The sequence below is a fragment of the Fulmarus glacialis genome, unplaced genomic scaffold, assembly GCF_000690835.1.
Source record: "Fulmarus glacialis isolate BGI_N327 unplaced genomic scaffold, ASM69083v1 scaffold12543, whole genome shotgun sequence".
In the NCBI taxonomy this organism is placed as follows: Eukaryota; Metazoa; Chordata; class Aves; order Procellariiformes; family Procellariidae; genus Fulmarus; species Fulmarus glacialis.
In genome coordinates, this window is record NW_009201114.1 from 29625 (window position 1) to 40985 (window position 11361).

The following is an 11361-nucleotide window of genomic DNA, read 5'->3' on the forward strand; positions in this document are numbered from 1 at the left end:
AGTTTCAAAAAGAAAAGTCTTTCTGTGGTTCCAGTTACCAAGTGTTACACATAGTTTTCTAGTGTTTAATTTCCTCTCAGGTATTAACTTTATTTTTCTTTTAAAAGGCTTTCATCTGAATTGCTTTTCTTCTTTTCTTGGCTTTGCTTTGAATGTGGTAAGTGAATCCTGCTTTCTTTAAAGGCCTCAACATTCGGAATTTGTTTCCGAATTAAGCTTTAAATTCTGTGTAAAAAGGCAACCAAGCAAATCATGACTAGAATTTACTAGAATAAGGCCTCCAGGATACCAGTCTGAAATCCCCAGTTGACTGAAAAAGACCTATTTGTGTGAACAAGTACTGCTACATAACTCTGGGTCATAAAAAGGGGGCAAATGCAAACAAGAGGCTAGTTATGTTTTAGCTGAATATTGAATTCTTCCCACATCAGAACTTATCACTAAGACGAAGCCACAGTTTCAATCAGCCACATACTACTCTTCCTATTACCTAGTATCAAATTGTTATTCTTCAAAACCTAGAGAGACAGTGCTCTGCAGTCACAAGATCCAGAGCATAAAATGTGATATCAGGGAGTTCAATTAAGCAACAGAACAAATGATTGAAAAGTTGGATTAGGTCCCAAGGAATGGGACAATGAAGTTACCTTTGTGTTTGTAATAAAGAGCTCCCACATGTATGTTGCTAAGTTTTCCTCTTCAATTTCTTTTACTGTTTTTTTACAACAACCAGGGTCCCTAAGTGAAAACAATTTAATTAGTTTTCGATTTTGAGTGCCTTGCTTTTATTATAAGTTCTTCTAAGAAATGCAGTAAATGGAGAGTCAATGGTGGCTGACCAATACTATGATGTATATCTTTGCTTATAAGAAATGGAAAGACAATGCAAAGTGTGTAAGCCATGAGTACGTGACAGTCACAAGTGAAGAAAAACCTAAAGAAAGCACAGTCATTCTGCAAACTATCATGCATGTACTGGGCCAGATTATGCTCTCAACTTCCTCTGTGCAAGTACTGAAGAATTTTGTCCAGTGTAGCAAGATTTAATGGATACAAATGACAGCAGGTTCATACAAGTCTGATTTTTCAGTGCTGTTGGCTGAGTGAGGACCTGTACTAGTGCAAAAGTTTAAATGTTACATCATGTTGACAAAGGTAAATGTGGAAGCTGCGGTCCTTGCAGCTGTGGTATAACTGAGGTAGTCTCACTTATTCAGTCCGCACCTAATCAGTCAAAGGTTTTACAAAGCAGATTAGTGTTCTAAGCTTGCTTCCTTCACCACATTTTAAAAAACCTCTTTTTGTGCAGACAGAGACTATATGTTCTAAATGTAAGCCTAATTTTTCATGGTTACTGTGTAATGAAGAATGTGTGTGTGCAGATCAGTTCAAATGACATTGAGGGAGAGGAGTGGTGATTAGAGAAAGCAACAGAGAGCAGAAGGAAGTATGCAACAAGACATTGCACTACTTCAGAACCTGGAAATTAATCCAGAGCCTTATGTGTTTATACTCTGCTGTCAGCCTGTATCTGTGAGACTTGCTGACAAACTGTTTCTTTTATCCCAGTCTATTGGTTGGTCCTCATATGTAAAGGGTGAAAAACCCATCCACAATACATACTGAACTGAATCTCCCCTCCAATTTATCAGGCTAATTCTATAGAATGCTACTCTGCCACCTCTGTTATACATAGGCACAGTTTGTCTTGACTGAGAATACAGAGAGAACAGAACAGCTTTGAAGAGCTCTGCCCTGCAAATCAGAGCATAAACTGTTCACTGTTTTACCAAACATTCATGAATAATTTAAATACATGTTATGTCAACATGATTATATTGACTAAAAATGTTTGGAACTTTAATTAATATTTACTTTTAACAGTATGAAAGTTCAGAAGCAATGCATCTTTTACACGTACCCATCACTGTCATACATAATTGATAGAATAAAACCAGCTACTAAATATCACTTAATAGCCGGCTTTGTTCTGTAATTATAATGTATATGGAATTTCTGTTAAGTTCACTGGGATAACCCTCCAAGGGAAGGCTATGGGAATATACATAAGGGAAAAATGTGTACATATTACTACATGTATTTAATTGGCATAATTATTAACCAAAAGAGAAAAAGGAAGGACAACACAACTAAATTTGGCTGGGATAGCTCAGTATTTTCTCCTAGTTCTGCAACTTGCAACAATGGAGGACCATGCTGTGCTACTGATTTGACTGTACAACTCCCTGCTGACTGCATGGGGGCAAAGTCGATGCAAAATTTCTTTATGTTGCATGGCACAGAATTAACACATTTCACTCAAATAGTTATTACTTGAAAGAGAAACAAAAACATATAAAGGACAAGAGATCCCAAACTCCTCATTCCATATACTATCATGCATTGTGCACATACGTTGGATTCCAGCAGGTTAATATGGAACGCATCGAACTGTTGGATTCCAGAGTCAAAGCCTCCAAAAGCCAGTGTATGGCACACAGCTGTCGGAAAAAATGTTCACTGCAAAGAAGAGAAACAAATGCGTTATACTATAGAATCAAGGAAACAGTCAAACTGGCATCATGTTGGCTGAAATAGATAATGTCTAAGCATTTCTGTAGCAGATTTTTTTTTTCATTGTCCCAGTGAATTCTAGACACCTCTCAAGGTTTTTGTAATGTTAATACATAACTCTGAATCCTGAAAGCATAGCTTTGTATGTGAAATTTTCAGTGGACTTATCTTGGTGATGTGCTCAGTGCCTTCATATCTATGAGGATTCCAGCATTTTTATCCCTTTATGGTATGGATTCTTATGGGTTTTGGATTCTACAGTAGCTTCTGAGTTTTGCATTTAAGAAAAAGCAGCGTGGGAGTTTAAAATGCTGGACCCATCTTTTTCTGAACTGAAATTATCTTTGGCATTTTAGCTTATTCCACATGCAAATGTAAATATATAAAGACACTTTTGGTGAGCAATTGAGTTAATGAACTTGGAACAGAACAGATAGTGTGTATTAATGACTAATACAAAATATATAGAAGTGTACATGGTACAGGTACTGTCTTCTCCCTCTCTCTTTTGTAGGCCTACTTTTTTTTTTTAACTAGACAAAATTAAAATTTTAATTTTGATAGCCTTTCCTTAAAATGAGCCTAATCTTGAAAGCTATACCACATAAGCAAATTTTATGCAACTGAGTCAGAATTTGCTGAGTCAAGATCAGCAAATGATGTGTGTTTGTGTACATTCGCACATACAGAGTTTTCAGTAACTCATTAGGATTCAATCATTTAAAGTTAGAATTTAACAGTTGCTATTAGTAAAGACAGACTATTTCACCATAAACTCCTGAAATTCTCAGGATACGTGTTTACCAGAACAGCAGCTCTAGGTATATGTGTTATGGGTCTGTGTTGCTGTGAATTTCGCTTATGTCCTACCAAGGAGGGTAGGATATAAGTCTGCCTCCAAATATACCTTTTTGCTCCAGGGGGGCTTGGAATCAAGACACTGGTATAAACAGGAGTGAAAGACCGTAAGGTCATCTTTTTTTTCTTCTTCCCTGTCTTCCTCAGGTGGTTGCCTTCTGTTGGAGAGCAACTGTGGGAAAGGACAAAGGCTAAAGTTAAAAAAGGAGTATGTGAAATGAAGACATTGCCAATAAAACTGTTTATTGTGTTCACATCACCACACTCACTCTTCTCCTTACATTAAAAAAAATACTTAGGTGTATTTCTAAATTGTTAATTACTGCATTTATTATCATTTATTAATATTACAAACCTGATATTTATGGGTTTTACCAGGATGGTAAAATTTATGGATATTTACCAGGATACATAATTATTATTTATTTCTAACATGTTTATGGTACTTTAGAATAAATATGGTATTGTTTGTATTTACATATTTATACTACTAATTATTAGCAATTAAGCACTTATGCGGAATCAAATTTGGGGGCAGAAGAAAAAATGTGACTGATTTGTTTGAGAAAAGATGCTGAGATACTGCTTACATTCCATTACACTTGTTTTCTATTGGTATCATGCCAATGGCATCAGTGGGATTATATACACACGAGGCCAAAGTTTCAAGATGTGCCTGTAAAATTCTGTTCATTTTTTTTTGGGTTAACATATTGTGTGCACAGAAAACTATAAAGATTAAGTTGAAAAAGTTCACCCCAATGAAAGAGTCCTGAGCGCTGGCCAAACCAATGTAACAGAAAACAGCTCTTTATAAGCTGTGAGCACTGTTTCTTCACTGCCACAAGCCTTTTTGGCCATTTACACCTTTGCAAAGTGTTCATAAAATGCTACCAAGCAAGAAAAGGAAATGTTTACAGCTGTTTTTCCCAAATGTAAATAACTACCTGCACCCGGTGTTAGACAATGGAGATTCAAGCTTAATAAGCATAGTGAGATACTGTAGCCTTCATATATCGATATACAGAAGATGGGAGGTCCACACAGAAAATATAACATGAACTATTGTATACTGGCTCATAAATTCATATAAAACTGAAATGACACTGGCCATAAAAAAGTAGCTGAGAGGTTAACTGAGATCTCAGTGGTAGGTGAGTCTTAAAGCTATGTCCAGATTTCTTTAGCAGAGACTTCCTAGATGAATGAGTGAGTGATTCTGGATTAACATTTCTTTTCTAGATCTGAAGCAGTTTGGGGATGTCAGCTTACTATTGCCTACTATAAACTAACAAATAGTTGGAACAAGGGTTGAGGAGTGTGTGCCCCAAGCATTCCATTCATACAAATTTTCTAAAGCAAACGAGCAACTGCGAATAGTACACACAACACTGGCATACGCATCTCAGCGCTATATTTAAATAGAGATCAACATGTCTATTTATTCCTTTCTTAATTAGCTGAAGAAAACTTACAAATTGTTTTGTCTAACAAAGGAGATATCTAATAAAGATATAAGCTGGCAGGTGTTCCTGCTGTCCCAAAAGAAATTTCTTACACAAAACCTCAAGAAGTGGTCGCCTTCATTCAGATAATCTTGGATAAATTGTAACTGCAAATTTGTACTTATTAGAGATGATCAGGCACATGAATTCCACAGACTTTGTTGTTCAAAACAACATGTCTGTCTTGTGCTTCCTCAAATCACACTTCCAATTTTTCTCTTCTCTGTAGTCCTAATGAACAACACAATGCCAGAATAGACAGTGAGACCATTGTATACACATTGAAGTGTTTGACAGAGCCCATATTCCTGCTAATGAGGGATAACCAAACTTTACTTCTACTTCGTCTACTCTTACAATAAGAAGCTGTTACCAAGTTTAGAGTATTGATACATTTAAAATATTTGATAACACAAGTAAATGCTACAACTTATGTAACAGCAGTAAAAAAGTCCCAGTAGAGGCTTAATATTTGCTGTGGTCTTACAGGGAAAAAGAGGAATGCGGGTGGGAAAGGCCTACCATCCATCACTGAAATCTGTGCATATAAAATCATGCCAACAGTTTCAGCCGCTGTGAAAGACTGAAGCCAGATGTCATCTGTTAAAAAGACACTTTGTGCCCCAGCAGTTTAACACTGCTTCAGAGCTTTTCTTATTCCATGAAGTTCCTAATTTTTGAAGGCAGCACTGTGAAAGCTAGGAGTGAAGTAAGCCTCCACAACAGATAATGATCTGTATTTTGTGTCTAGGCTTTCCCCCCCACCTTTTAAACTGTTTACCACTGCAGACAAGCATACATATAACAGCACACAAGTGGAACTAACACGTGCTGGCAGGGTTCCTGCATGTGTGTAAATCACATGGGACAGTTTGAATGAGTAAAGGCACACCTGTCAAAGCCACGCATTTCTTGTTTCACACGTGTTTCATTGTGTACTCCCGTCCCACCCAACACATCCTGGAGTTGAGAAGATTCTCCATAAGACTCCCTAATTTTGACATCTGATCATAAGTCTAATGATTTCCCTCTTAGAAATGTTGGCAGATGTTAGAGGTCTTTCCTCTAAAAATGAAGTTAAAACTAGTATTAATTGAGAGTTTAAGCAAGACATTGAAAATATTAAAGGATATCAGGTTTATGCTAGGAACTCTTGCTAGTGTAGATTTTTAGGTTAGTTGTAAGATTTTTTAGTAAATTTTTTACAACTGGCGAAAACCCTGGTGCAGATGTAGGATTAAAGTGGCTTTGTCAGTATTCACCCACAAGCCTGATATACTCTGCACCAGTAAAAGCTTTTTTACTGCTAGGAGAATCCGTACCTAAATGAAGATAATTTTGCCTATGCAGGTATACCTTCATAAAGGAAAGAGGAATGTTAAATCTTTTTATGTCAGCCTTGCTGAAGAAAGAAGCCTTTCCTTATAGAAGAAAATAAGTGACTTCAATAATCTCAATGGTCACAATAATAAAGGCAATGGTATTTTTTCATATGTGTAATGAATTATTTGTCTGCAATAAATGTGGATTAGCTGAGTTTTGGGTAGATAGAACAGTTACATGTCAAAAAGAATAATAAAATGTTCGTGTGGCCTTCATTAACCTAGGATCAAAGTTCTTCATAGTGCCATTTAAATAATCCAGCTGTAGGTGACTTAAGTAAGGAGAAAGTTTTAGATGATGCAGACATTGGAGGCTAAGATTCCAAAATACTTTGACTAATACCCTATACCTTTTCTCCTTCCATAACACTATCTCTCAGTAATACTCTATTCCTTTCCCACCTTTTCTAGCTATTCAGTTAGTGACCGTTTAGAATGCTGGATATTAAATGTTACTCTAGTAAATACGATACTTTTCTGTTCAGAATCTCTCAGCCTGACTGTGCTACTTGTTTGCTTTTTGGTCTGGGTTTCATACTAACAGGAAAGATTTTCTTTCTTATTTTTTAATAATGGTTACATATTGTTGTTCCACTTTATGACTAGGGCACGATTGCATCTCAGATGACTCTGGAGACTGAGTTTTCCAAGTTGAGTGTCAGTTCACGGAAGAAGGGTGAATGAGAGGAAGTTAGTATCTGAGAGTGACAAAAGCCACAGCAAACTGATGAGAAAAGACTGTTAGAGATGGATGAGCTTTTGGTGCAATAAGGCTCCAAAGGTGTGTAACCTCTAGAAGAGCTACTCTGTCCTGCTGAGCAAGTATTTAATCATCTCATCACCTAGTGAGGGTTGACAAATGGAAGACAACTACAGTGTTACAACAGGCATTAAAGGTGCACTGAAAAGCCCAGCATAAGCCAAAGGACTAAAGACTATCTAATGATCAAATGGAGAGAAAACCTGAAGAAGGTAGTAAGTAATAGGTCTGAACTAGCGAAGAAACCCACTCTGCAAGCTAAGCCACTTATGCTGCTGAATGCAATTCTTGTTTTTCTTAATGCTGTGGTCCCGTTATGGGAACAAAAGCATGGCACAAACTCACCAGGCCTCCTCCTTTTCTCCTCAGAGAATCAGTTCTGAGTTGGCCTATGAAACCTCTCCTGAGTTCACTGACCTTCTGCCTTCTAAACTTCCTCCTTTTTAAACAGCACCTCAAGCATTTTTCTCCATGCTTGCTAAGTTTACAGCTGCTCACTTACCCAGATTTTAAGCATTTTCTCTTTATAGTTCACACAAGTAGTAATATTCTGCCTCAATACCAAGTAATGACAGAAATTGGAAATTGTTGCTTTTTAAAACCACTGCCCTCAGACCACCAAAAGCCCTCTGAGTTGACTTACATGTTTATTTCGTCCTCTGACTCCTCCGCATCAGACAAGTATTTGGGTGGCTGGAACTCAGTTCTCCATCTCATGCCCTGAGCCTGCTGGGCTGCTTTCAGTGTGTTCTTCCTCTCCAGTGATTCTTGGTGAAGTATATGAAAGTATTCTCCACCTTGCTTCACAGAATTGATATGACGCCTGCCAAAAATCATCACAAGTTGGTCAGTGTACTAAAGACACACTATCAAATTCATTAATTTCTCTGTTGCCCATCAACTTAATTTTTAACAGAGATTTCACATTCTTCTATATTCAAGAGTTCAACATTAGTATTTCCTTCTACAATATGATAACAAAGGACAACAATTCCCCAGTATGAACTGGGAGATCTTTCCCTTATCTGTTTCAGCACCACACAGGTTAACTATCGGATATCTTGAACTCAGTGTCACTTTGTTCACTACTTGATTTAAAAACTCCCTGCCTAATTCTAATTTATAGCAGCCAATTGACCACTGGGCCCCTCATTGTCTTAACTCAGTTGTCACAGCCTGACAGGCTCTGCCCTGAAGCTACCTGTTAGCTGCTAAATTCCACTTGCTGTCAAAAGGGTGCATTGTTAGTAACAGGGAAGGTGCCAGTGAAGCCTGTGAGTGAGCTGAAGACAACAGGCAGGGTGTTACTGCAAGAGAAGAAAATAAAGAAGAAACCATAATGCACTCCCTGTAGGATGACAACAGAGGTATTAAAAAAAAAAAAAAAAAAAAAAAAAAAGGTGAGCTGGGGCAGTGAAGGGGATATGGCACACAATTACTCTACAGCCTTTGATTAAAATGTTAGCAAGAATGTAGCAGCTGATCCAAGTCAGACGAGCATACCATCCAGGCATAGGACACATCCCTTTAAGTTAATGTGTTGCTGACTTTTGAATCAAGTGTCATCAGGTTGTATTGATTCTTTCAAACACAATCTGGGCTTGAAAGCTCATTTGTTTTACTGACAAGTAATAGCCCCTTTTCTAGCCAGACATGAATTAAATAAAGCACCTGAAGGTCATATAGGGTGCAAATTTCAGGCACCAAATTCACTGCTGCTCAAGGGGAGCAGTTTACTCCCTCCTCGCTTCCCTTGATGAAAAACCACTTGCACAATTTAATGGGTTTGGGATTGGGTTTTTGGTTTTGATGACATTATTTTCTAAGTCCAGCAACTATAAATACAAGCCTGAAAACGTTTCCAGTTCAGGTAGATAACCTGTCTGCTAGATATTTCTATACTAACTTTGGAAAAAGAAAAAAAAAAAAAAGCTAAGAAAATAAGATGTCCCTAATAAGAAATGCTGCATGCTTTAGAAAAACATAAGGATTTCAAGGTCAGACCAGCTTAATGTTTTTCATAAGAACCTAGTATTTTACATAACAGACTTCTCTTGGAATACTAGAAAATGTTTAAAGGCCTCGAATTCTTGCTTTATGTCCTTTTCCAGTAGTTTTCTCTCTCTCCTTTCTGTCCACTATCAAGATATTTGTATGTAAAAATATTTTTTCCCCTTCGTAGTGCTTTTTCTACATTTCTGCATGCACTAGTGTAAGTATTCCTTCTAAAAGAACAAAGCCCCTGCTGTAGCTGTGTATTATAATGCCACAAATAGTGAAGAATGAGGTTATTACATGAATCAGACAAGTGGTAGAGAAAGATAATTATAAACTAGAAAGTTCTTTTACACTAACAGTCACAACCAGTATTATTGAGAAAGATGCATAAATGGCAAGTACAATCAGTACTTTTTTTTAAGGTTTATCTAATATTGAAGGCTTTAATATGTGTATACTAAAATCAATGATCACTCTCATATACCCATAGGAATAGGAAACATTACGCACACTTGTGAATGAACATTTTTAGTCTATGACTTCCTTGAAGTCCCAGGTATTACAAAAAGTAGCTCTACAGTCTCCAAGTATGGGGTGGTGGGAGGGGAAAACAACCAGAAATGCAGCTGTAATAACTACCTGATTTAAACAAAAAAAATCCTCTCATCATAGAATTATTTCTGGGATATTTATGAATGACCCTAAAGGTTCACGGACTCTTGTCAGGAAAACAGTAAAATAAATCCAAACTTAAAATACAGAGATGACCAACGTACTTTTCTACACTGTAGGTTTACAGTATATTGCTGGAATAGGACATCAAATATTTCTCCATTTAAATTCTGGCATCACAATACCCTGTTTATACAATATCTTAATAAATTTAGCTGGGCTGCCTATTTGACAAGTAGGTGAGAATTGCTCATTAAAATGCAAATGTAATCGAGATGAAATTTGGAATACATTTATTAAAGTAGTTGAGCTTCAGTCAACTGTAGTCACAACACAGATTTTCAACTGCCGTTCAGACAAAAGGATTTATCTTATTTTTCTATCTTTATCAGCATGAAAATTAAGAGAGTTTCCTGAACAGTAATGACGTACCATGGAATACTTCAAGTTTTCTCTAGGGGAATATATTATTATAGATAAGGGTCAATGACATGTGCAAAGGAGTAACCAGTAGTGTACTACACATACAGAAGCAGGCGTATTTTTAGTGCTTGGTGTAACTACGTACTTATTAAATTATTCTTTAAATCCTAAATCAAGGTCATCAGTTAATTGTAAGACAAGGCCATTAAAGTATTGGGGAATTGAACTTTTGCTGCTAAGATCTGAGATTCTCGGTGCCTTTCTTTGCGTAAGAAATGACTCACATAAATAAAAGGAAATCATAAATTTGTCTTAATTATAATTTAGGTGCTAGAAAAACCTTAAGAAGCTATAATAATAATGCCAGAAACTTTCGCATCAGGGTAAAGACAAGCTAGATATTTACCAGGTTTTTTTACCTTCTGTTTAAATATACCTTATTTAAGTACATTGTGTCATCTTCACTAAATTCAAAGGAGTCATACTAAGGATCTATTTGTCCCAGAAGATCGAATTTTACAGTTAACAACCTCGTATCTACTATGCACGCAAACAAATTCTGTGGGAGATGGTTTACTAAAGGAACGACACGCACTCCTGAACATGTTGTGCCAAATCCCTGCCCCAGGTAAGCTGGTATAACTCCAGCCTGAACAGAATTGCTAGAAAGACGGGCAGAAGGCAGCGCACCCATGTGGCTGTCCCTCTACTAAGCAACTGTATTCAATGCAGTGGGTGGTGTTACCGTCTCATTAACTCTTCCTGCTAATCTCCCTCTGTCCCGTTCCCTGAGGTGCAAAGAAGTTGCAGTCTATTTGTACCAGCTTGATTCTCTGCCTCTCTAAGGCTGAACATTATAGTATGATCATGGTGGACAAAAATTGTGAGCTGTAAGTAAAATAACTATGTATCTATCAATTTAACTACATACATATTTCTCTGATCATGGAAATTGTTAGCCACTGTTTCATAAAATGGCTTATTCAATTTTCTTGTCTTAATGGATACAGCTTTTATATCAACAAAGCTAATGACAGAACATCTCCTGCTCCAGATGCTATACAGAAAGAATTTAGCCTTTTCTAGAGGCTTATAGCCAATTGTAAATATAAGTGAAACCAACGTGGCATTGCTCTGAAAGCCACTGAGAGCAAAGGCTTTCTAAATGCCATTTCCTATATTTTCATAA

General features: G+C 36.9%; 1 protein-coding gene across 1 annotated transcript in view; it reads right to left on the bottom strand.

The window, feature by feature from the left end:
* The window catches only part of CCDC60 (coiled-coil domain containing 60), a 22040-nt gene extending 13719 nt beyond the window's left edge, over nucleotides 1-8321 (bottom strand). Inside the window, exons 1-5 of the mRNA XM_009573821.1 lie at nucleotides 8281-8321; nucleotides 7723-7902; nucleotides 3482-3604; nucleotides 2416-2520; nucleotides 648-738 (exon numbers count right to left, since the gene is read on the bottom strand). Coding sequence (XP_009572116.1) covers nucleotides 648-738; nucleotides 2416-2520; nucleotides 3482-3604; nucleotides 7723-7902; nucleotides 8281-8321 — 540 coding nt within the window. The remainder of the gene's footprint in view (nucleotides 1-647; nucleotides 739-2415; nucleotides 2521-3481; nucleotides 3605-7722; nucleotides 7903-8280) is intronic.
* Nucleotides 8322-11361: the final 3040 nt, after the last annotated feature.